The sequence below is a fragment of the Netta rufina genome (assembly GCF_964035555.1).
Source record: "Netta rufina genome assembly, chromosome: 16".
NCBI classification, from domain to species: Eukaryota; Metazoa; Chordata; class Aves; order Anseriformes; family Anatidae; genus Netta; species Netta rufina.
The window spans coordinates 14,662,409-14,688,948 of NC_140140.1; the positions used below are offsets into that span (position 1 = coordinate 14,662,409).

Genomic DNA, 26,540 nt, shown 5'->3' on the forward strand with positions numbered 1-26,540 from the left:
GTGAGTCAGGAGTAGAAGAGGAGGACAGGGAGTGAGGCTGGGAGAGGGAGAAGAGTTCCTCTACATCTGCGTGGCTGCACTGAGACCACTGAAATGGGCTTTTATTTGGTTGTCAGACAACTGTGAAGCCACGGACCCCATGAGCTGCTGGCAGATCTGAGTGCCACCACCTCACATACACAGCCCCTTGCAGGGGAATCCCAAGCTTCAAGGAGCTCTGCTGCAGCAGGCTGGGAGATGCATGGATGGGTTTGCAATGTTCCTGCCCTAAGTGCATCATCAGGCCAAGAAGGCTCTCACTTGCACAAGGAGCAAACGGGAAATTTGCTCCTATGGATATTTTCAGCATTTTGAGGAGACAATGGACATATCCACAGTGGTGTCCAATGTCCTGTGGACAGGGAATTGTTAAATCATGAAAGGACACATTGACAGTAACCGTGGCAAGTCCTCCCTCAAATACCGGGCAGAGGAAATCCTGCCTAGTATCAAAGACAAGCCACAGTCAAAAATGACACGTTCTGTTACCTCCTTGCTCCTCAAAGGGGAAAAACCTCCTCAAACAGAACATCAAAGACTGTAGGCTGACTCTGATGACTGTACCTGTCTCCATGCCTCAGCCTGCTGAACTGTGTTGTTAACAAGCACATCAGCGTTGGTCCAACTCTGGTACCAGGGACAAGATCCTCCACCATCAGTGCTGGAAACAGGTCAATGTTTTTGGTAGTTCCATATAAACTGAGGGATAAAAGATATATATTTAAAAAAATAATAATTTAAAGACTATCAAAGAATGGAGACAAAATAAATCTGATCCCATCGTAGGAATTTGTATGCCAGGGACTCAGCTGGACAATATTTCTAATGGTCTTATCTAAAATAAAATGGGATAAAGATCTGTCCTGGAAAGAGTAAGCTAATGGCAACCAGTGCAGATAGGAGGCAGTTTAGTCTCACTGGAAAACAGCTCTAAGGCTCAATCTGCTCCCAAACTATACCACACCAGTGCCTGATGACAACTCACTCAGAACCAGCCTGATCACTCGGAGAGACCTGATTTATCTTACCCTGTTCTTAAACCACAGCTATTAACTTATCCTAATATCTGTGGGCAGTAATATCCGGGAGGTTATTTAAGGGGTGCTCTGGCAAGAGCAGACGCTTTTCACCGACTGATTTGCAGCGATTCTGATGCTCCCGAGACCCGGCTGCACTACCTCCTGAGCTTCTCCCTGATCTCCAAGTTCTTTATCTCATTTCTGAGGTCCTCGAATTCCTGCGCAGACGAGAGGTTGCAGAAGACCCTGAAGTCATTGTACGGTGGGATGCCATGGTCTCGTCCTCGCTGGATGTTGATAGCGGCCAAGTCCAGTGAGACGGAGTGGGCCATGGAGAAGAGCTTCTCTGTCAGCTCCATGTTGAGGAGTTCGGAGGGGACCCGCATCTTCCCAGGAACCCCAAAGAGCCCGCGGAGGAGGGGGTCGATCCCACCCTCCTGCGTGATCCTGAAAGGGGAGAAGAAGGCCTTGTGCAGGGGGACGTGGCCTTGGTGGATGGGCTGGAAGGTTTCGTTCAGCCGGTACAGGATGGGGTTGATCAAAGTGTGCCCGAAGCGGAAGGCAGCGGTGGCAAAGGCGTTGAGAATCCCTGCGTTGACGTTGGGGTCGTAGCCTTTGTACTCACCCAGCATCTTCATCCCAGCTTCCCCGAGGATCTTCGGCAGCCAGTGGGAGTAGGTGATATGCTGCATCTGGGCACCCACGATCTTCCGCGCCTCGTGATAGAGGAGATCTCCATCCCAGTGGGGATTGAGGGCCGAGAGCTCGGCGGCGATGCGGTTGTGCTCCCTGAACCACAGGGTGTGCATGGCCGTGAGGCCCAGCTGCTCGTTGGCACGGTGGTCTCCTGCCAGGAAGCACGGCACGGGGCTCTCGTTCTCATCCCTCATGCACTCGGTGGGTGGCCCCACGGCAAAGGGAAGGAGAGGTTTCCCCGAGCCGGGCACGACCTGGCCTTGCTTCAGCAACCCTTTCTGGCTGCTGAGATCCCGCAGCTCCCTCGATTCCTGCTCGGTGCTGCCGTAGACGTTGGAGGCGTCGATGTAGGAGGTCAAGTGGTTGATCTGCTCCCTGGCGTAGACGGAGTTCATCAGCAGGGAGGTCATCCCGCTGCCGCACACGGGGCTGGAGCGGACGAAAAACATGCAGCGCCCGTTCCTCACGCGGGGGTCGTTGGCGGGGATGAGGACGGAGAAGCACGGCGGGTCGTTGCTGCACACCTGGCTGCAGGGTGCCCCGTCCGAGAAGCGGGACATGCTGATGGCTGCCACCGTCTGGTCCATGTCGTGGTCCAGGAATTGGCCCCACTGCATCAGCATGTGGGTGAACTGCTCGTCGGGGGTGATGGTCTCGGTCCCGACCATGGCAGTGGAGACGAGGCGGGGTAAAGGAAGGGGCAGGTCCCTGGCGTCTTCTGATAAGGAAAAGCCCCGGGGGAGGTTAAATCCGTTCTGGTAGGCAGGTTTGAGGAGCCGCTGGAAGGCCGTGAGGGACGCGCCCCACATCGGGTGCTGGAGGTTGTTGCAAGAGCCGTCGTGGGTCCGGTACTTCTTGTGGAAGCAGATATCGGAGCAGTTTGGGGTACGGCGGTGAGCAGAGCAGCCCGACAGGTTCGCGATCATGTTCAGGTAGTGAGGAGACACCAAGTCATTGTAACGATACCCTGGGAAGGAAAGCAAAGAGCACCACGTCAGACCACAGCCGGGTCCTGCTGTCCCACGTAAGGCTGCTGGCCTGAAACCTGCTGCTGGGATCCTCAGGATGGGCACGGCGAGGCCGTGTCTCAGCGTGGTGTCACTGTGTAATTTACAGAAAGTCTGGATGCACAGGATTAGATCAGACCCACAGATAAGAAGGGAAAATAATTTAGTATAAACCGTGCAGAGATGGAAACCAGAAGCGCTGTGGCTGGCAGACCAAACTGCTGGGGCGATCTTCTGGGTTTATTTCCCATCTCTCTGGGTTATTGCCGCAACCTTGAGCATCCCTGATGAGCCCAATTCTACGTGACGAGCAGCAGGGAAGCTGTGGGCGACTGCACAGAGCGAAAGTGCTGAATAATGCTGAGCTGTGTGGATGCTGGCGGGGAGCGAGGAGGAAGGCTGGCGGTCCGACGAGCCCGGACCAGCCCCGCAGCTCCTCGCAGCCTGGAGCAGATCCAGGCAGGTAAAAGTATTTACGGGCCCAAACATACGTGCCTGCTGCCTGCTGACTAACACGTAGAGGTGGAAACATGAGGCGGATGGGAACGTCTGATGGGTACAAAGGAAGACCCAGTTAGCAAACTTCATCCTCCGTTACAGCACCCAAATACTCCAGTTTTCGGTATTTTTCTTGTTGCCACTTGGAGGGCAGGAATCACCTCTGCCCGTGCTGCTGAGGAGCTGAAACTCAGATCCACAAGGTCACTCAGATGCCTGACCCCCTTTTTCTAGGGCTGAGGAAGGTAGATGGGTAAATATTTGTAAAGATTAGGGTCTTCATAGCCAATTGGGAGATCTTTAGCAAAACGGGGAACTGAACCACTTTCACGAGTACCACATTGGTACAACAACGACAGGAACAGCCCCCAGCTGTCATGAAAACCATTAGATGTTAGAAAGAATTGGGACCCAGACAGCACATTTCTTGATAATAATGATAATTAATCTATACTCTTGGCAGAACATCGTACTTTTAAAGCTTTCTAGATACCTACACATTGTTCTTTTAATTTAATTAATGTTAATTAATCACATGGTTCAGAAGGGAAATGAAATCTCTCCTACCTGTGACGTTCACGTCCACAATTAAGCCTTGCTGCACGTGTTCCTGAATCAGCTGCAAGGTCCTTTCAAAGATCTCACCTGCCCTGGCTGTTTCAATGGTGTAGGGGTCCCGGGGGTAGCGGAAAAGAGCCAGCAAGTCGTTGGGTGTCTTGGGGCGTCTGTTCCAAGGAATTAGAAAAGATGCAGAAACATTAAAATAAATATTTTTGTATTTGCTCCAAAATATTTGGAGCAATGAGACTGCAGGAATCAGGCTCTAAGCCTGTTCTGGTGCGTGACCCCCAAAACTAGTGCATATGAATGTGGTTTGCCTGAATATTACAGATGATTAAATAAAAGATATTTCCCCCCATGAAAATGCACATATTTAATTTCCTCAGTATCTCTGTGGTTTTTTTTCCTGCTATATAGTAATTTATTTTTTAACAGCTGAAACCCCAAGGTTTTGGGCTTAATACAAAGTGTTTATTTTTTCAACAAAACATACGTTGGGATGGAAGAGGAAGGAATTGTCATTCTCTCAGAAGTCTTTTTTCATTAAGGAAATTCTAAGAAGGATTGTATTAGTATTTCTCCCTACACAAAGTCAATTGCATTTATAATATGACTATGTTCCTTTTTTTTTTTTTTCCACTGTCTCTGGAGCCAACTCCAGCTGACAAAATGCATGTAGCAGATATACGTGACATAAGAAGTGGTATTAGTATATCAGATTTTTCCAGGACCCCAAATCCCTTCTAGCACATCCTCACATCTACACGGTATAGCTTCAACCTCCAATACCTGAAACAGCACCGTAGCTTTCATTTGCGGATTGTCAACAATAAAATGAGATTTCAGAAAGCTTCATTCAGTGCCTCTTATCTCGTTTCTGCTTCACGCCTCACTTCTTGGCCCTTCATGCACTTACTTGCTGAACAGCTCAGTACGTGTTGAATTGATGGCATAGTCCACGCTGCTGATAGCTTCCCGTATGGAGGTGGCTACAAACGTGTCGCCGCTCCGACCAACATCTGTGGCTTTCCGAAGCACAAAGAGAAAATACAAAATTCTAAATTTATTTTGATATTAATTTGTTGTCCAAGCTCAAAAAAAAAATCTGCGTATGAGAACAGGCACCACAGTAACTCCACGGCAGGTCAAATTCCATTTGCATTTGCAATTTAAATACCATGAAACTTTTTTTTTTTTTTTTAACAGATATTCTGAAGAAATTAACTGACTGAAAAAGGTGATTTTTCCAGGTGGCGGCTGTGGAACACACATTCAGAATCTGCTCCTGTACAGCTTTGCAAATAAATGCCAGTTCTGGTTGGTGCTTAAAGTGGAAAAAGAAAATTTACAAATCACAGTGGGCTAACCCTCCCCAAATGCATTTACTTCCTACAAAGGAAACTTCTAAAATTCATGATATTCATTTGAAAGCATTGCTTCTACATTCACTTTCCATTTGTGGAACACTTCTAATTCAGTTCAAATTTAGTATTACCACATCAACCACATCATTTTAAAACAAAAATGAAAGCTGTTGTTTGAATACCTTCAGAAGTAAACAAAAATCCTTGAAAGATGACTACAGAATGTTTTTTTTTTTTTTGAGCCAGCACCTTTTTCACAGGAAAGCAAACCAGTTCTCATTTGACTACTGGTGTATGCAAGGGGCAGCTGGAAAATGAGGTAGGAATCAAGAATAAATCACAGAAATTATCTTCCGAATAATTTCAAGTAACAAAAGAAATTTCCGATTATCTCAGTTCCGTGCATACTGACCCTGTATAGAAAATGCTATTAAGTTCACCAAATAAGCTCCTCAGTATTCATGATGGTCACTCCTGTGTGCTTGAGAAAAGGTCTCCACTTAAATTCTTAACCTTATTGCCGGCCTTTTATTTTTTTTTCCCTTACCAGTTCTTCCTCACCCTCTAAGAAGCACAATGGCCGCACTTGACCTCTGCTTTGACTAGCGGAGGAGTGCTGCTCTTCTTTATTCATTACAGTTTCCCTAATGCACAGAGCACTTGCTTGAAAACCCGAGACTTATTTCCCATCCCTAAGGGACGCGGGGAATGTTTCAACCCCCGTATTTGCAGTGACAGTGTTGTTCTCACTCCCCATCCCCTGGTGTGCGAGGTTACGGTCAGACGCTGACTTGTGAGCGTGCTGGCACATTTTAATAAGTTTCTCCCCCTCAGCAGAGGCAGGAACTCCAGGCACGCTGACAGCTCACTGCAGCATGAGACAAAGCCGGTGGTTTAGGACAACACCTTGTGCTCTGCGTTGAGCAACTGCGGCTCAGCTGAGGCAGCAGCGAGGAGGTGCACGGCTTCGAGCACGCCTGTGGGTGACCTGTGTGCAAAGAAGCTAAGGAAATAAGAGTGTTTTCCCTTCAGATTGCAGCCGTCACGATGCTACAGCCTCTGCTTGCACAAGAGCAAGAGGAGGCTCCAAAGGACCACCAGGAGATACGCTACCAGTGATGGTGAGCTGCATGGTGCTGGAGGTGAAGCCGAAGGGGTTTCTTGCTATGCACTCGTATCTGCCCTGGTCGGCCACCCCCAGGTCTTGAATGGAAAGGGTCCCGTCATGGCTGATGTGGAACTTGCCGCTCTCGGTGATCTGAATCCCTTCCTGTTGAACCGTCAAGATACATAAAAAGGTGTCAGTGGGTGGAAAGCTTCCATCAGCCCAACCTTCGGCAACCCTGCAGATGGATGCGATGAGCGAAGGCGGCCACCAGATGTTAGCATTGCTCTTCCAGAGGAACCAGAGAGCCGTCCGAGGGCAGCTGCTCCTGCCTGGAGCCACAGCAAAGACCTCCTTGCTCAGCTCCCTCACCCCGAGCTGCCCCCAGGCACTCGCTGCAGGGCACACAGGCAGCAGTTTCCCTGCGCTGCGCACAGACAGCCTGGCACAGAAGTTCTGAGCCACATAGCTAAGTCTAAATGTCTGCAGTTTAAGGGCAGCCTGAAACTGAGGGATTTTTGTTGGCTTTGAACTGCAAATGGCAATTTTTGCTGGCTCTGGGCGGCATCACTGATTGCAGTGCTGCAGAAGGCAGCACGCTCAACCCCACCTCTCAACCTGCCTGGTGGCACAGGTGGCTCCAGCTTTATTTCTTTATTCTTTTATTTCTTAGTATCTTTCTGCTGCCCTGGCCCAATCTAAAACTCACTGTGCTGCCCTCCCAGACTCTTTCCTTCTGCTCCACTGCTGGCTGGAGCCCAAGGCAAGCTGCAGGTCACCTCCCACCAGACCTCTGCGGGGTAAATGAGGCTGAAGCTTTTTCCCCTGTGACTTGTTCCATGCCTGGCTGTGCTCACAGCCAAGGCAGGTCCCAGTGAAGGTCACAGGTGTGATATGGCACAGAAGGAAAAAGTCTGAAGAGCTCCATCTAATGAATTCTTCAAAAAAAACAGCCAGACTGCAGCATGACTGTGAGGGATCATGGCTTTGCCCCACCAAAGCTGAGGCCAACCAGCATCATCCAGTCCCACCACTGGGAATCCTGGAAATAAGGACAAACTGCTTAGGAAAAATTCAGTTTCCAGTTATTTCCAGGAATAGTCAATCAAGCGTTTCTAACATCCTGGAAGGTCACTGGCTTCAAGTTACTCGTTTGGAAGGAAGAGCAAGAGAAAGCAGGCATGTGCACTGCGAGGCTTTGAGCCCAAGAAACCATTTAACAGCACAAATCAGTGGAAGTGTTGGTCCTTATAGTGAACGTGGCTTCTTCCCTGCGCATTGCTGAAACTGATTTAAGTAGTTCAGCTGGGAGAGTTTAACTAGGGAGCTGCTGAGCCTTCCTGAGCCACGAGGAAGTGGTGAGTGGTGTTGTCTCTTACTTTGACCCAGGTTATGGTGGGCCGTGGGTCCCCCTGGGCAGCGCAGGTGATCGCGACATCCTGGCCGGTCTCTGCCACCACGTCTTGGGGCGGATGAAGGAACACGGGGATCACTGTGAGACACAGGGAAAAAAAGTTACAAGCACAATAAACACAAAGAAAAACAAGTCTGTGTGCAGAACTTCTCACTGTTGAGAGCACAGAGTTGCTGGGCTCCTTTTGCTGTTGCAAGGGCCCTTCAAAAAGTGTCAGAAGATGCACAGTCTCTGTCCCTACACCAAGTCCTCCATCATTTACATCTATTACTTTACTTTCTACTCCTGTGTGTCTTTGTTCGGTGCAATTATATTGGAATGCATTAGGCTCTCTGTAATTTAAAGTCTTTTATTAAAGGACTTTCTAGGAGAGATGCTCTAGCTGAAATGCTGATTGTGGATTGATTCAGGGATTATTGGGTGAGGTTGTCTGGGAAGTGTTAGGTCAGATTAAGGAATTATATCGATCTTGGTGGTCTTAAAATATTCTGTGAATCCTTTCTTTGCAGCATTACTAATTTCATGCTTCTAGTTTCCTTCCATGCAGTCTATCATTACCAAAATTCTGTCATGCTTGTGAAAGAGCAAGGGCAGTTGCTTGTTTTGAAAGATTATTTATATGGGAATAAAAAAGAAAATGAAAACACGAAAGCATTCCTGTGTGACTTGTTTTCACAACGGTTTGATTTTAGAATACCTAAATTTAGGTTGAACCTGTGGCCTTGTAGCTAATGTTTAAGATAAATGTATCTGGAGCCTGAGTTAAATCTTGCTGAGAAGTAATCAGTTTTTTGTTGTTGTTTTGTTTTGCAGAATACTTAATTTAAAAAAAAAAAAAAAAAAAGAATGTCACAATTTATTCTGTAGGAAAGCCAACATTAAAAAAAAAAAAAAGAAAGAAAAAGAATTACTAAGAATTTAATTAATATAATTTTTTAAAATTCTCCAACAAAAGTCTTGTTTCCTTTACCAAAAATCACTTTCTTAATAAAAACTCCCTAACACATTAAAGGTCCCCATTTTTCACCCAAACTGGTCCAATAACAAAGCTCATCTGATGGGTGTTAAAGGTCACCTCTGCTCACAGACCCCTGCCTTAGTTTTTATGCAACCGATACGATCCCTTCTCCCATTCACTGGCCACCCCAGATGATTGCATTCCCACGATTATACTCTTTCTAGACAACTAGACGAACTTTCAAGTAAGGAAAAGCGAAGCAGCTTCTTCCAATTTGCAAATCTTGGCACGAGGGAAACCTCTTTAAAGTTTCCCACCAACAGATCGAGCTCTCATGGCTAGACGTCTGCTCCCTGGCAAAAGCAAACTCCCATCCCACAGGCATCAGGGCAAATCCCTGCCTTGTCAGAAACTGTTATCTACCAAAACATTAACTTAACGAGTTAAGGTTTGCCAGGTTAATTCTCACAACCTCCAGCTCCCAGCAGCTTACCTCGGGGGGTCACGGAGAGCTGCACGGGGAGGGTCCTCACCCCGATGGCACTGATGGCATGGCACTCGTACTGGCCTTCGTCGTGCAGCGCGACCCTCATCACCCGCAGGGTCCCCGTGGAGAGGATGCTGTGCCTCCGGTCATTTGGCAGCGGCCCACCTGACGGAATGAGCAGAGCAATTTGTTAATTGGCTGCGAGGTTTCTCTCCCCATCACTGCAGGTATCTGTGTGAGGAGTAGAAATTTCATTTCCTTCCCAACATGGCATCAGGCACCCTGAAATATCAGCTTCAGCATGCTGAGTGAGGAGTGGGCAGATGCTGCTCTTCCCACACCCAGGAAGATGACTGAGTTGTCTTGTCTAAGCAACACAAAGGAGATGGTGCTTTCTTTCCTCAAGCCTTTTCTTAGTGAATACTGCAGATTTACCAACACCTGATGGAAAGCAAATCTGCGTTCAGTTATCCAAGCTGTCTGTTCAGTCAAATACATGGAAATATTTAACACTGCCTTTAATTCAGTATTTTGATTTTCTCCAGGTTGGAAACTATATCATTCATATTTTCTCTATTTAAGGTGGAAAGTTCAACATGAAAATATTTTATTAACCCTCGCCCAAACTTCTCTATCTAGTTACTTTTTCTTTAATACTCTGCTTTCTTCCAAATGAGAGCTCTGTGGGAGCTGTGCTCCAGTACTTCTCCTCCTATTGTCTTGGTCTTAGCATGTCTCCTGTAAAAGCACTTCAAAGCTTGCTTAATTTTTGCCCTGTTGAGTGACATAGCAAACATGGTTACAAAAGTCACCTTAACTTTACATCTTGTCACCGTGACCTTTTACATCTCTCCGAGAGATCACAGCAGTGAAATCAGGTTAAAGGAGATGGGGAACAAGGTGGAGGGGAATTTCAGCTGGTCCTTAACTCTGCGTCAGGGCTATTGCTGTGGAAGCTGGAATACAATAGCCATGAATCCTCCGCAGCACTAAACCATTAATTATGGCTTGTGAAGCATAAGGAAAAGTTGGAGGGCCTCTGGGCCAAGCGTTATTGGCTTCTGTCCCAGAGCGTGTTAGATGGGATCAGTTCAGCACAGCCAGTGCTAACAATCATTAGAGATTTTAAAAGTTCCCCACCACCTGTTGGCCCAAAGAAGTTTTTCCTGAGCTAAAAGAAACCTCAGAGGTGTGTTAGCAGAGAGCCAGCGCCTTCCTGCCCCTCAGGAGGAGCAGATCAGAGACTTACAGAGCTGGCACACGGTGATACCCACCAGCCTGGATTTTCCAGACCTCACCTTTCCAAAGGCTGTAGGAAGTCCCAGGAGGAGGAAGCTCAAGGCTTTCCATGGGTTCCCATGGGTGACCTTATAGCTTAGCTCTTCTCACCCACATCCCATGGGTGGTGGCATGGAAGAGAGAGAAAACCCAAGCCAAGCGAGGCAGTACCTGCCCTTGTCCAGGCAATCACGGGTGGAGGGTGACCCTCAGCTGAGCAGAGGAAATCCACACTTTGCCCCTCGGTTACCGTCTGATCAGTGGGGACGAGGAGAAACCTGGGAGAATCTGGAGGAGAAAGCAATGACTGAGGAGCAGGCAAGAATTCAGCCAGCAAGCTCTGGTTAATTCTCAGCTCACGGGAGCGTAAAAATTAACGAGTCACAACGCACAGGGATTAAATGCACACACCTGGACTGAGCATTTCATCCCCAAAACAGCATCAGCGTGGGGCTCCTCACCTTGCACTATGATTCTTGCTGTCGCCTGGATGGACCCCTCGGTGTTGCTGGCGTTGCAGTTGTACTGCCCCTGGTCGGAGAAGGTGACGTTCTGAATGAAGAGTCCTCCGGAGCTGGTGATGGCGAAACGGGGATCCTGCGGTAAAGGAGAGCCTGTGCCAAGGGTCCAGCTGACGCGGGGGTGGGGGTGCCCAGAGACCCCGCACTCCAAGGTGACGCTTTCCCCAACCAGCACTTCAGTGTTCTGCGGCTGGATCACAAAAGTGGGCTTGGCTGGAAGGAAAGGAGTGCTTCAGAAACCAGGAGCCCTGCTGCCCGCTCAGTCGCAGACGGAAATTGCTTGAACCCTTCATGCAGCCCAGCTACTGCCCTGTCTTTTGCCTCTTCCCCACTCCCATGTCCTCTCCCCACTTGATGCCCCCATGCTGCAGAGTTCTTCCCAGCCTCCCAAGTCCCTCCCTAACCCTAAACCCAGTCTCTAACCCCCCAGATTCTGACACCCACGAAGGAGCCACCCCACAGCTCAGCCCGTGCCGTGCCATTACTCTCCTTCCCAGCGCATCAAGACCAGCTTGGCACCTACAAAAGAGGGTGCCAGCTCTGCTCAGCTCCCCTTCCAGCCCTCCCCACGCCTCTGAGATGGGCCAGGAAGGAATAAACAAGGCTCAATTACACGGGGTGCCAAAATAGCGCAGAACGACTTCTTGCGTCTTGACCTCCCCGGCGATGTTCTTGGCCATGCACTGGTAGACGCCTTTGTCCGACTCCTTGGTGTTCTGGATCATCAAGGTACCGTCCTGCAGCAGGTTCAGGCGGTTGTCATCTTTCATGTCGATCTCGTTGCTGAAAAACAGCCATAAACAGGGAAAATTGGAAAGGGGAAAAGCCCAAGGGGCCCTCCCACGAGCTGCCAGCGGGGCAGGGGGGCTTTGCACGCACTGCAGTAAATTGGCGTTCCTTGGCACTGCTCTGAGACCTCATGAAGTTTATAGCAAGAGTTATGATTTAGAGCTCTGAACTCCAGCTCCAGCTCTGATTCACTCCCTGGGCGAGCGACTTTCTCCCTCACCACGGATTCTGTGTGACGTTTACGGCCCATCAGGAGAGCGCACTGTTCCTGAGCAACAGCATCGCTGCTATTGTCAGCCGTCGAGGCCTGCGAAGCTTGTTCTCATTATTTACCAAGTGCAAATATACTAATGAATGCATATTGTTATTGTGTGCAGCCATTTCTATTCGAGCGGGCTCAAGGGCCTCAGGAGGGGGCAAAAACCTCCAAGTGAGTCTCAACGGGACCCTACCCTGGCTCGGATTCCGGTCCGAGACCTACAAGCTATGAAGCATCTTCCCTTTTTCTGCAGTGACCTGTGACTCCTGGAGCCCAGCCCGCGGCAGAAGGTCCCACCACGGCATCCCATTTGTCCCAACGTGAAGGAATCTTGGATGGCTGCGGATGATTGAAAAGGGAGAGGGGACCTCTCTCCCCCCCAGGACAAAAGCTGAATCCACTATGCAAACTAATATGCTTGCTGGGCATTTATTTAATTCCCCCGATGTCTCCTCGCTGCAGTCGTATCTCGTTTGAGGAACATTTATTATCATTACCCCTCTTACAATGCTGTCTTTGGGAGCCTGCCAGCATTTCCCTAACAAGACCTTCCTTCCAGGGGACTTCACTCAGCCATAAACTTTTGCTCCGTGCTGAAACTTTGCCTGGTGGGGAGTTAGCTGAAGAAGCATACATTGATCATTTTTATTAATAACCAGGCCCTATTCAGACTCCCACAGACAAGAAGCTCGTAAAGCAGCTAAGTAACTTCGCTTCCTCAGTGGGTAACTGCTTGAGCACAGAATATTTTATTGTGTAGCATTTCCCAGAAATGCTTTGGCATCTAGCAGAGCCATATATTTTTTTCAGCGTTGCTGCATATAGCATTAATCTGCAGGCTGCTTTGCAAAGTCTTGTCTTCCGGAGGAGCACGGTAATTTTCCCTCTGATGGAAAAGCGTTCTCCCAGCACACTGGGCCTTCAATGAGAAAAAGCAAGCATCGTGGCTTAGAGCAACACAAAACACCTTTCTCCTTTTTATTTTTTTTTTTTAATTTCAGTCTGCAGAGTGTGTTTATGGGAAAGTTATAAACTCCTGGAATCCACTACAATCCACATGAAACGTTTTAAATACAGATGATAGCTTGGATTACACGGTCATCAGAGAACGCTGTTAAAAGGAAGGTAAATACAACCCATGGAATATTCATTTCTAGTTTTTAACGTTGCATGAAACAGCTTTTGTAATTGCAGGCTGAGGAGCTCAGCGCCTGGTAGAAACCTTTGCTACCCCAGGGCTCATTGCGTGCGACTTACTTGTTGTGGAGCCAAATGATCGCAGGCTTCGGGTTGCCTTCTGCCCTGCACGTGAAATAAACCGTGTTTCCCAGGAGGACGTCGACATCGTGGGGCTCTGAGGTTATGCGAGGCCTCTCTGCAAAAGACCATTGTAACACAACCCGGTCGAGAGCAGCACAAAAGCACCTCCAGTCCAAATGGATGGGGGAGAACACGATCCTGCAGCCCCATCCTGCAGCCCCATCCTGCAGCCCCTGGGCACGAGGCACCAGCAGAGCCCCAGGCACACGGGCATTTAACACAAAACCAGCCCAAGACTTCTTATCAAGAGCAGCAAAACTAAAGATGCCAGGGAAAAAAAGAGCATCATTTATTCAAGCCCTGGAGGACCGCAGTAGCTATTCTTATTATCAACAGCTGCTAAGAAAGATCAGCTCCCTGCAAAGCCCAAGGCAGCACTGGGAGGAAACCAGACCTGCCTGCATGCTGGATCACTACAGCTGCCCCAAAATTTGGTTCCTGGCTCCCCCAAATGACCCTGTAAGTCAGCAGCACCCTCACGTGGGTCGTTTTTCTGCCCTTGGCATCCTGCTGCTCTCAGCAACTGCCTGCTCCATCCGAACGGTGCCAGCTCTCCACAAATCACACTGCTTCTCTTTTGACAGGGTTTCATTCATTATGTCCCTAATTCATCGTCCCAACCCTATTCAGCTGAGCCTTTCACTACGTGCTTCATTTTGAGATGCACTCAAGCACTCAGCGAGCCAAACGGGCTGAAAGGACGTGCTAAAATAGGAAGGAATTCGTGCCCATGGTCTGACGCACTCGATCGTGTTTCAGCAGAATACTTTCTCATCTAACAATCTCTACACTCACCAGCAAAACCAGGTGGATTATTCAAAAAAAAAAATTAAGTGAGAACCTGCTAACTTGTCCAGTGTAAGGCTGGTGCCTTTATTCGTTAGCCTGCAAGTCCACGAGTTGGTAGCCAGCTTCCAGGATTCCAGGGAGAGACCAAAACCACCACGAGCCATGATACAAAATGCTGACCCGGTGCAAATCCGCACTGCTGGCTCACATCTGCTCCGAAGCGGTGGGTTAACTCCATGCCAGCAGGCTCCACACTGACTCAGATATCAGCTGTCTGCATCATTAGGGCTTTATGCTGAATTATGCATCGTTTGTCTTCCCCAGCTGGCACAACACCAGCGTAAAAGCCTAATGCCAGCAAAATCTTCCCACCAGGTGCCCTGGCTAATTTGACAGGCATCCCGCTGTGCGCCCATGCCTGAACCGGGACAAATTTCCATCGTGGCTGTACCACGGCACCGGGTGCACGGCAGGGACAGCTCGTGGTGCAGCACACACGTTGCAACAAGTCCCAGCCCGTGTTCCAGCTGCTGCCCTTGGACCCTTTTTGTTCCTTCCACCCCCTCGAAGTTACGGGCCCTGTTTGTGCCAATTCAGCCCTTTGCACAGCTGCGCCCTAAATGGAGCTGCAACATGGTCAAAGAGGAAAAAAAAATAAAATAAAATTGTAGGAGAAATGTGGAATTCAGGAGAATTCAATTTCTTCAAGCCCCAGCTGATGTCACACATCTGGCTCCCAGCAGGGCCACACAAACAGCTGGACTGGCACGTACTGGGGGGCTGCTGGTGTCTGGTGAGGGGCAACACCTCAAAGCAAGCCCGCTGCAGGGAAGTATCGGGGATCCACAGCTAAAGCCCTGCTGATGCTTGCACACCAAAGTCAGCGTTCTGTCGTTCTCTCTCCACGAAATGTTTAATTTTGTCATTTTTCAGAACAAAGCCTTTCATTTCAAAATGGATTAGTTCATGGAGAAATTATCTAAATTTAAAGAATAACAGATTAACAAACGCAACACGCTGCCACAGGCAAAGCATCCGGCCATTCATCCACCATGTGTTTACTTGGGCTTGCAGCTGTTTGGAGCCACTGAGACTCTTGCTGTGCTCCCAACTCCATTCAGCCTAACGCGGGACAATATTTCCCAATTTCTGGTTTAGCCTCTGACTGCAGCAGATCCTGTGCTGGCCCTACGCTTTCTAAAAACCAAGACAACAACCGCCAGACAAAACAGAGCGGCTTTCAACATGCACGCGACTGTTGACTTTCCCCGCGTTACGCTGATAACCAGCCTGACCCCAGCGAGACATTTCTGGTTTGGCAGCGACAGAAGAGAGAAAGCAGGATCCCGGGATGGAAAAGAGGAAGGGAAAGAGACAGGGGAAGCATTTCCTAGCCCAGAGCCCAGCCCTGTGGCTGCAGGGCTCACCGCAGTTGAACTCCTGAGCTGTCAAGGTGACGATGGAGCGGCCGTGCAGCTCCCGAGGAGCCTCGCAGGTTGCAGCTGTCTGAATGCTGCCCTGCTCCGCGTATTTCTTCAGCAGCTCGGCCAGCCACAGCAAATCGCAGTCACAGACCAAGGAGTTGGAATCTAGTCGCCTGCAAGAGCAAGGGGAAGACATTTCAGTCCCAGCCTCCCGCCTGTGTCCCTGCTGCCTCTCTCCTGGGCATGAGAATGGAATAGCCCTGGACTGAAGGACCACTCGGCTGTTCTTCCTTGCATTTGATTATATCCCAAATGAAAATCAGAAATGTTTAATTCCCATAGCTCTTAAATTCTTAACCAAGTCAGAATGATTTTGTTGAAACACAGTCGTCTATCAGTCATTCTAGTTTTAAATGACAATTATTCTATTTAACGAGCTAAAATGAAATATTGAAATTTCTCAGAGGATGGAGATTTCAACCTTTGTTAACTCTGTCAGGTAGCACTGTCTCTGCTAGAGATTTCTGTGCTCTTGGGTCAAATATCACTGTGTGACATGCGGATATTCCTCCTGGCCTGCAACCGTAACGCTGTGCACCTAACTGCCCTAGTTGGCCAGGAAAGCTGCCCTAGGGTAGCTAAAATCTAATTCCACAGATTATTTACAGGAGTACAAAGCACAACATAGATTATATGGAGTGCAAGGTGTGATGCTTTCAAATGGGCACACAGGAATTCCCTCAGCATTAGCTGGAGCACTGAAATCAGCTCAAAGAGCCCCTTGATTTTAGCATGCTTGGGACTGATCTTTTTCTGTGACCAGGTGTTAGAGGTTGCAGCATTTCTGCACAACTGTAAGGACTTTTATTACTGCGAGAGATGCCTGAACCATGTCGAACGGGGGCAATGGTGACCTCCTGGTGCCTTTCCTTCCACTGACCTCATTACACCGTACAGTGCTGTGCGCACAGATAAAGGAGGCTGTAGGGAGATTAGCTTATGCCTCCTTTCCCACTGACAGTTTTACAGTATACGAGCCTTAGCCATCTAAAAAGACACGGGAGAAAGGCCTAATGGCTTAATGGACAAACATTTGAGAAGGTGAGATTTCACACAAGGCCATGATACAGCACTTTATAGACACCGTGCCTTTTTCTCTAACCCACACAGACAAAAGTTGTTCTCTGTTAAATATATATGAAGCATTTTACCCGCTTGCAGAAATCACAGAGCACTGTGGGGAGAAGCACATGATTTTCTTGCAGTATAAAATCATGGCAGAACCCCCAAATTCTTCAGGTTTTGCTTCCCTCCTTCCCCCCCGTTGGAAATGCATCATTTCCAAAGATCATAAAACACCAAACAAAGCTAAGCACTAGGAGATTTAAGCAAGCAAAAAGTAAGAATAAGAGACAGGTTACATGGGAATAACACAGCAGGGCATTCCTTCATGGGGTGAGAATCATGCACTGAGCAAAACGACCTTTTTTTTTTTCTTTTACAGCTACGATTTTTCCTCTTGTGTTAGGATACTGATCTAAGATATGATTGAGGTCTTATCCATGGCATGGACTTCCCACATTTTTGCATGCTTTTTTATGGTTTAAAGCACGTACGACAGCAGAGGGTTGGGATGACTTTCCAGGAACATTCGTTCCTGCAGTGTTATTGATCTGTAAGCTTCCAGTTAGACTTTAATTAGACACCAGCGTGAAGCAACTCCTAACTGGTTAAATCAGCTCTTGCGTCCAACCAAAACTGTTTTATAAACTTCACAGTGGCCTTAGAAGTGCAACAACTAAAGGCTTTGCCAACCAGGCACATTTTTCCTCAGATCCTGGCCGTCTGATCGAAGATAAACAATTGCTCTTTGCAGGCAATGTTTTTTACTTACAGTCGTTTGAGGGATTCCAGTTGAGAGAATGTCCCTGGATGAATCCTGGAAATTCTGTTGTTGTGCAAGAATCTGCAACGGAAGAACCCATGCCAAAACATTATTCAGTATTTGCACTACACGGATGATAACAACCCAGGTCAGAACTCAGCTGAAGTACAAAGGTTGCTCACCAAAATGGAGCTCGGAGTTCTAAATTGACTGTGTTTGTTTCCATGAGCTATGGGGATTTTATTCATGTGAGAACGCAATGCAATACACCGAAGCGGAGAGCGGGTGTGTACTGGAAATGGTGACTCAAGATGTGATGTAACAGATTTAAACTGGAACCTCAAAGTTAATCTGCTTTTTGCTGTGCAAAGGGAGGAGAAAGGGCACAAAATCCCTGCAGGCTGGACCCACCCTGTGCTTTCTGTGCCATGGTCAGCTCCAGTTTACAAGAGACCTTTCCCCCCTGCAGAAGATATGGGAGTTTACAGGGGCAGCTGTTGAAGTAAGGCTCCAGTAGAGAACTCAGTGTAGTTATAGACCCAAATCCATAAGTAAATCTAATTCAGACAGCAGCAGCCAAACCTGGGTTTACTCTGAACGAAGCCAAAGCAACTTCTCACTTCCAGGTTCTTAGCATGTAGATAAGACTCAAGAGTTCTTGGAAAAAAAACTGCCCTGAAACACAGCAGGGGGGAGCAGGATGGAATAATTAACTCTCCATTCCCTTAATGGAGGAAATTTAGTTATGTCAGTTATGTCTAATGCTCTCAAAAGACCACTGACTACAGAGAAGTAATTTTAGTAGATGGTGGAACAGGAAAGCAATACAAAAGCAGTGTGAGTTGAGTGCAACTGTCTGCAGACACACATGTACAGGGGGGTTCAGCCTAGCTGCACAGCCTGGATGTCGACAAACCTTCCTCTGAAACTTAAATTCGGAATTTTTGTTGGATCAAATACAGAGACTGAGATCAGCCACAGCGTACTGATCCAGGTCTGAATTTTTCTAAGGGTGTTGTTTGGATCCCTCGGTTTTGTTTGCCTATTAAGTATGGGTGTAATGCATGTTTGCATGCAGCACAGAAGGGTCTGTTGGTTTCACCATGGAGTGGGAACCACCACGTGAGCCTTTTTCCTGGTGGGTATATTTTTACTACAAGCAATGCTGGGGAGCAGGGGACACAGGACTTAGTTTCCTAATGCTTTCAAGAAGGATGCATGTTTTTATTGTTGGGCATTCTTATGACTTTGTTCCTTTTCCATCTCCTTTTTTGTATACGCTGCCCAACAATGACTTAAGTTGACCTTACAAGTGGAATAAGGTTGACTTTCTCTAGATTTACTCCCACTTAGATGGAAATGCGAACATTAAACAAGGTGAGAAATTCCCACATAATTTCAGTAACCATCCTGTTTCTCAAGTATACAAAATCTGATTCTCTAAGGATGCTTCTCTCCATACTTCTTTCCTTTTTGGAGATCACCGCACTTTGCTTCACGCTACAAAAACACCACCGTTAAACAAAATGAAGGTTTTTTTTTACCTGTCTTCTCCCCCACTTACTCACAAGGAAAGTCACATCTTTACTTACAGCCTTTCAAGTTTAGGCAGGTCGCTAAAAGTCTCTGACTCCAGGGTTTCCAGGTTGTTGAAGTGCAGGTAGCTGTCACACAGAAAAGCACAAGGGACAGGGTTAAGGATCACAATTTAAAAGATAATCACTCACCACACATCTCAGTATTCTCTTTAGTATCTTCAATTTTCACATGCAAAAATAGTAGCCAACACTGGCTTCTCCCTGTGCTGTCAATTGTTTACTCTCTCTGAATAAACTGTAACACGCACTGGGGAGATCAGATTTGCTCTTCCCTTAAACTGTGAAAGAATGAAACTCATGAAGAGCCTGCAGCAGCTGTTCCCCATCCAACCACCATCCAAGAACTTTCCCTGCCTTGCTCCTAATGCCTCGACATCCCCCTGCACAGCCTTGGATCACGGAGAAGAAATAGCCATACTATGAAGCACTTGTCCCCAGCCTAGAAATTTAAACATTTCTGAGAGGGATCATGAGTTTTCCAAGAATTAATATTTAGAAAAAGGCCCTGAGCATTCTGATAAAACTTTGAAGTCGGTCCTGCTTGGAGCTGGAGGTTGGGCTAGAGGCATCCAGAGGCTTCTTCCAGCCTGTGTTTGTTTGTGATGCTAGCAGGGGCTCCCAGAAACAAGAAACAACAGCAGAAACATTTAGGTACTGCTGTCATCGGGCTATTCTGTTTCTGGGGAAGGAAAACAGCCTCCAAAGACAGAGATAATGCAGTCAGCTAGAACACTATCATCTAAATGGTACATAAATGTGAACAGCCCTGCTATTGCTCATGCAACCAACCTGCTGCTCCATCAGCAGAGCTCCAGGAGACCTCCTGCACTGCCCCAAGTTACCCCTTGCCATCAGCAAAACAAATCTGGGGTCTGCAGCACCACAGCAAGGAACCTGACATCCCCTGCTCCCATTAGCGGTGTGCACTGACATAACCAACCTGTTCCTGACCTTTAAACGCATCTCAGGGCAGTTTCCAAGTTGCCCAAATTCTTCCCCAATTTTTACACAAAAGCATACATTCTCCAGCAGACACTGATTAATTGTGGGTCTACAAATACTCGCTGCTATTGTAGCTGCCTGGGATGAGAAATAATTGCCTAAGCCTCCGCATGGCTGTTTGATTTGTAATGGAAGGATTCACAATAAATGGATCGCTATCAGAGCACAAAACAGGCGCGGTGACTCAGATCCTGCAGTGGAGGGCAAGAGCAGGGAGAGGGAAACGCATGTGCTGTAATAAGTCTCAGATGTCTGCTGTCACTGCTTTGGCCTTTGAGGAAAGCATCTGATATTGTCCATCAATCGGGCTATACTTTCCTTGAAAAGCTGGCTTGTGGGGTACAGGAACACGGGGTAGGATTCGAGCAAAGCTAATTCTTTTGGAACCATGCCTGCCTTCGAGATTGGAAACAGATGGGCCTTTCCAAGGGTTGTTTGTTGTTTTTGTGGCTTTGTTGTGTTTTTGTTTTTTTTTTTTTTTCTTTTATTTGTGACATCAAGTCTGGAACGCTCATTGTTAAAATATCACCGAGGCCAGCATCATCTCCCTGAGCACAGCTGAGCCCGTCTCTGCTTCCCGTTTTCTCCCAGGAATCACTGCTGAGCTGGCTGATGGAAAAAGCATACCATACACAAGGATGGCAGCACACCCGTTGTTAAGCTTGCCTGTAATGCCCTACAGCTATAATACCTACAGTACCTATAGCTTGCAGCTATCCCCCATCCACTTCTGCTGTCAGCCTAGAGAACAAGCTGGATCCTATTCTTTTTACAGCAAAATTGTTAGCTGCATTCCAGCCCCATAAACTCTGCCATTTGGGACAATCCATGAATTAGTGGTTTCACCTTTGCTCCCTGTTCTCCAGTGATGTAAATAATTGCTGTATTTCAAATACCTATGCTCGCATTCTTTCCAGCGCACACAAATTCACCCACACGCACGTCATATATCATGACACCTGACATGAAAAATCCAACCCCAGTTCAGCAAGCCCCGTTAGAAGAGTCAGACCTCAGTCTTGCCATCTCACCTTTAGCATGGAGCCCAAACGGTCAAAAAACAAAACCTCTTTGACAGAATAAACAGCGTGGATTTGCAATACACAGAAGGGGAGCAATTAAGGATGCAGGAATGTCACTGTGAGAGGCTCCAGCTGCCAGGAAAACTCATGAGGCTCCTTTCATCCCAGAGAGCCTCGCAGCCTGGAGGGAAGGTCGTTACTTGGTTTACCTCCATCTTTTCTTCTCCCCATTGCAACGTCCAGATGATTTAGCGCATGCAAACACCACCACCCTGGTGGCTTGCATAAATACCCCATCCCAGCTCTCAGCTTGCACTTCATCCATTCGCTTTCAGCAAAGGTTTGGATAAGAGAGAAACTGAACCAGCACCGTCAGTTCAGGAGAACGGCCAGACCCTACACTGCTCCAGAAGTCCCAGCTGACATAAACACAGCAGGCCAGCTGCCTCCTGTTTCAAGCCATCCTACACATCCCTGGTTTCCTCCCATTGGAAGTTCTTTGGACATAGAGGGAATTAAAAGCACAGCTGGGCTCTTCTTATGCTCCAGAGGCTTAGGGTCAGGAGAAAACATACGGGACATCAGTAGGAAGAGCCCTTGGTATTAACTACCTCAAATCACTACTGGGACCAGCTGTTTCCAAGGGAAGCCAGTGCAGTGTTGCAAAGTTGGACCTCAAAACAGCAGAAGCCTCATCCTACTCCTTCCTAAGTGGCTGGTACACAGCAATTCAGCTTTGGGATTAGACAAGCCAACAGCTTGGCTCTTCTGCACAACAAACTCGAGCGACAAAGAGCACTCGTCTGTACTTACAGCTGCTCCAGAGAGCGGAGTCCTTTGAAGGCATGCTGCTGGATACTCTGAATTTCGTTTTTATAAAGGTAGCTTTCAAGAGGAGAGAAAGAAAAAAGCATTAGGACAACCCGTTCAGCAGTCGTATTTTAAGAGACACAGGAAGCCAAAGCAGAGCTTTCTGATTGGATTCAAGGGCAATGTTTTACATCTGCAACATCAGCATCCAGAAATTCTGAGCACAGAAAGTTCACTGGACAACGTTGGGAGTGGGCTGTTCAATTTCCAAGAGGTTAAGAAACTACCGAGACAGGAACTCACAGGTATTTCAGGTTCTCCAGATCTTCAAAGGATCTTCTCACAATGTGTTTTATCAGGTTGTTGTTCAGCAGCCTGTTCAGATCAAGACAGAAAAAACAGAGCTGATGAATTCAGCATGAGAGAGACTCACGGCATTTGTACTCCTGAAAACTAGAAAATCCTTAATCCACAGGTTTCCTTAATCCTTAATCCACTGAAAAATCCTTAATCCACAGGTTTCATAGAATTTAAATCTAAAGGGGCTATCAGCCTGAAGTCAGGATGCTCACAACAGTTAAGTCAATAAGAACATTTTTTGCCCAGAGGTGCATTCCAGTAAGGAACGCTCAAAAACATTTCCTTACCTTTTGTCACGGTGGCTTTCACCCAAAAGTTACAATTTTGGCCAGGAAAAGAGTGAGGAGAAGGGAGACGGGCAGCCGAAAGCAGAGAGAAGGGACAAATTAAATAATTGCTGCCATTTTTGTACAATTACTGAAGGTTTTTGGGGATGCATGGTTGTGTTAATGTGTGAGCAGGGGCATGCAGAACCAGGTTTTAACTGCACAAAAGCAGTTCAAAACGCTACTTCATCGGTTATAAGAGTCATTAAATGGTAAGGCATTGTTTTAATCTCTTTGTATACAAATATGTACACAGGAAAAATAAATAAATGATATAGATCTGAGTCCCACAGCTAGTCAGAAACAGCCTCTTTCAATCTGGAGAGCCTCGTGCCAGATTTTAATACAAAACCTATGGACAACATCGCATTGGCAGGCAGCCTCTGACTTGTGTGTTTCGTTACCATGACTGTGCATGCAAATGCGAGCCTGTGCCAAGGAGCAGAGAGCAGCCCGTCCTTGTAAGAGCGACGCTGGGTGCAACAGCAGTGACCACATGGCCGAACCCTGCAGAAACCTCCTCTGCGACCGCTGCCAAGCCCAAGGCTGAGAAAACTAAATAAATCACTTACAAATAGCTCTTGAATGGATGAGGGTTCGCTATTCTCTGCGGCTGTTGAACCGCACTTATTGGGGTCTTTCCCCACGGTATTGGATCCGACAAACCTCACGGTGGCCGCTGGTGGATTTCGTAGCTAGGATTAAGGATCTCGCTGGCTATGCTTATTTTTAAGTTCTTAAATGGAGATGTGGACAGAGAAGAGCTGTGACTGCATGTCAAAGATCTGTTTTTCTAGGAAAAACTGCTCTTCCCCTGGTAAGCAGCCAGACCCTACAGTATCAGGTCAAATTCAACACAAAACCAGGCCAGGCTGCCCATGGAGCTCATTTCACAAGTTCATTCTCTTTCTTTTTTTTTGTGATAGCTGTGTTCCTCGGAAATGATCCACCACCTGACAGCACATGGGAAGATGGTTCAGTGGTTTCCCAGCAGAAAGCCCAATTTTCTGCCCGCCCTTTGATGAAGAAAAGCGGGTAGACAGCACGTCAGAGAGCCTCTGGCAAAGGTCCCTTCCTGGGAGCAACATCTGTGCAGGTAAAGGATAGAGAGAAAAGACAAAGAGGTGGGGAAAAATGGTAAAAACACGTGGGAAAAGAAGATGAAGATACAATCGAATGCCCCAGGGATGCAAGGATGAAAGATCTCAGAAACACAGATGTGTTACGGCAGCTTCACAAGGTACCTGAGCTGCGCCAGCCCTCCACCAGCTTGTCCTCAGGTGAGGAATTACATTAAAGGTGCAAAAAGCACAGATGGTACTTGAGTGAAGGGGAGAGAAAAAAAAAAGAAAAAAAAGAAAAAAAAGAAAGAAAAAAAAAAACACCACATTTTTGGAAGCCAAAGCAGTAAAGATTTGAGGAAAAACCCCACTATCCTCTTTTGAGTACCTGTTCTGCCACCAAGGATTCAGGTGCCACTTCCAAGCTGCACATAGCAGCAGCGTGGACAAGCAGCCCGAAGAGGTTAAGGCAGAAGGATGCTGGCAAGTTCCTGCACAGCTGCGAGCAATGTCTCAACACACACGACTGAGGCTAAAAAACCCGATTTCGCTCATAAGGATGCAAAAATGATGTCAAGCCCTTGGAACACGCTCTCGTGCTTTGACAGCCAGATATGCTGAGTGGAAATCCAGCCCCTGAAAAGCAACCCCAAGGTTTGTTTGATGATCGAACACCCGAGGACTGCTCGAGAGCGGTGCAGGAGAGGACTTTTGTCTATTTACCCACAGGACAAAGACAACACAGGCACCAGCGGCGCACGCTTCCTTCCCTGCCCTCTATCAGCACACTTTCATCTTCAGCCAGGGGTGAAAGGAAGTGGCTTGTTCTCTGCTATCTGATCCTTGGCCCCACTTCTGAGGATGCTGGATAGGCTGATAAACAGGTGCCAGCTGGGACATCACTCCCCTGGATGCAGGCACTTGTCCCCTGCCACGCGGCTGGCATCAACTGCTCGACTCACAGAGGACAAGAGAGGGCTACCAGCAAGCAGATCCTTGGGGCAGGGGCATGCTGATGGGCTGAGGAGCCCCCCCCTGCACCACCATGGGCAGGGATCCTTGGCTGACCCTTTAACACAGACCCTTTACTGCAGAGAGTTTAGACCTGGACTGAAACCCAGGGAGATTTTAAATCACAGCTTGTCGACTGGCTGAATTTTGGTGCTATTGAAAAACATTCATCGAGTCTATTTCGGTGTCTCTGCTGTTTAGGGCAGTTAAAAGGGGGCAGAATTGGTGATCCAAGCCAAACAAGAGAAACTCTGGAAGTTCAAAGAGCACTCACCGTGCAGGCCTCTCATCTCATGGCCTGATACTTAAATTGTTCATTGCCTGATTAAAGGTTAAAAAGCGTATGGAAGGAGCCATCTCTGTTTCCTGTCTCAGGATTCCCTATTGTAACAGACGGATATGTCCTGGAATACACTCAAAACTGAGATAATTTATGAAGTCCCTCATACTGTACATATTCCAAAGAGCTACTTTCAGGGAAATGCATAGTCAAGACAGCACATCTGGATCCTAGAAAGACTTCAGATGGCTTGTGGACAGCTGTCTGTTCCTTGACTCCTGTGCAGTTCACCCAACCGAAGAAGTGTGCGAAATCCTGGCCACGATTTGCATGACCTGGATACGGATCCCAGCTGCAATCAATAGCAAAATGCCCAATTACCCGTTTAAGTTGCAGAGAATTGAAAGCTAAGTCCTACCGCTAACCGGATCTGCTGGGAATAAACGCTTTGGCAGACAGAAGCTGGAAAGATCATTATTGATGTATGTCTCAAGCACACCCCGTTGCAAAATGAGCTCGATTAAAAATATCAGCAGTATGTTTCCTGGAGCTTACCAACAGATAGCAAACTGGTGTGGCGCTCCCCTCCAGGACAGCTGGCAAATTTGGCTCAGAACGAACAGGCAGACTCAACCGTACAGGTTTTATTCCTGAAAATTCTTCTGGGAGGCTTGGGATACAACACCAGCCCCACACAGGCTGGCCCATATCCTCTAAGAGAGCATTTCCCACCGAGTTTCATTTATTCTCTGACCGTGCCTCCCTCTTCCATCCCCACCCTGCCTCCAGGTTGCCAAGCACAGGCTTAAGTTGCATTCACCGAGTCATTTTTCTACTCCGAAGAATGTATTAGATGATGTGACAGGCCAGTGTTCATACCCAAAACATGTTCCCTTTCCTCCTTTCCTTTGACAAACGACATGCTGCAGTCGGTGCGACATAGCAGCTCCTTTTTTTCCCTCACGCCGTTACCAGAAGTCATCACGTAGCGCATTTAAAGGGGGAGAAAAAGTTAGTTTAATGTTCAGCCGTGCGTTCTCCCTTGCTGACAGGATGATTTGGAATAGCCATTTCCCATATGTGAGAGAGAAACCTTTATTTCAGGATCCATCAGGCTCTAACATCCCCTCCTGCTCACAGGGACACGTTCTCTGAGGAGCCACCGGAGGATCCGAGGCGGCCTGCACACTGTCCCTGAAAGCAGCACCTAAAGGAGAGCTGCAGAGCTCACCAGAAGTGCTTTTTGTTCCACATAATGCTTCCTAAATAGTTTTCAAAGCACTCACAGACACGGACAAGTGTGAAAACAGGTAACTTAAGGCGGAAAGAGAAGCACGATGTGAGCGAGGACATGGACAGAACAAGGACACGGGCAGAAGTATGTGGTCTCCTCTCAGCCCCTGTTCCCTTGGGTGCCCATGACATGGACAGGAAGACAAAAAAACCTACTGGGGAAGTTAATAAGTACTGCTTTGGTCTCAGGACTCAAGGTTTCTATAAGCTGGAGGGACAAATGGCAGCAACTACTGGGCTGTGATGGCACTGGTGTGAAACCAGCAATCGCCCAGTTGGGTCAACACGGCAGGGTGCTGGCCTCCTGGGGAGCACACAGGAGGGCCGTAACACAGCGGTGTTGTCATCCATCCCCACCCAGAGA

General features: G+C 47.7%; 1 protein-coding gene across 1 annotated transcript in view; it reads right to left on the reverse strand.

Annotated features, from left to right (window-relative positions):
• The window catches only part of LOC311215313 (peroxidasin homolog), a gene marked incomplete at its 5' end in the record, with an annotated part of 42,139 nt that overhangs the window by 3,131 nt on the left and 12,468 nt on the right, over positions 1–26,540 (reverse strand). Inside the window, 16 exons of the mRNA XM_084296411.1 lie at positions 604–738; positions 1,218–2,721; positions 3,827–3,984; positions 4,737–4,845; positions 6,298–6,454; positions 7,669–7,781; positions 9,155–9,313; positions 10,598–10,714; positions 10,888–11,160; positions 11,561–11,730; positions 13,253–13,370; positions 15,532–15,701; positions 17,423–17,494; positions 19,006–19,077; positions 21,849–21,920; positions 22,149–22,220. Of these exons, the coding sequence (XP_084152537.1) occupies positions 604–738; positions 1,218–2,721; positions 3,827–3,984; positions 4,737–4,845; positions 6,298–6,454; positions 7,669–7,781; positions 9,155–9,313; positions 10,598–10,714; positions 10,888–11,160; positions 11,561–11,730; positions 13,253–13,370; positions 15,532–15,701; positions 17,423–17,494; positions 19,006–19,077; positions 21,849–21,920; positions 22,149–22,220 (3,471 nt within the window). The remainder of the gene's footprint in view (positions 1–603; positions 739–1,217; positions 2,722–3,826; positions 3,985–4,736; positions 4,846–6,297; positions 6,455–7,668; positions 7,782–9,154; positions 9,314–10,597; positions 10,715–10,887; positions 11,161–11,560; positions 11,731–13,252; positions 13,371–15,531; positions 15,702–17,422; positions 17,495–19,005; positions 19,078–21,848; positions 21,921–22,148; positions 22,221–26,540) is intronic.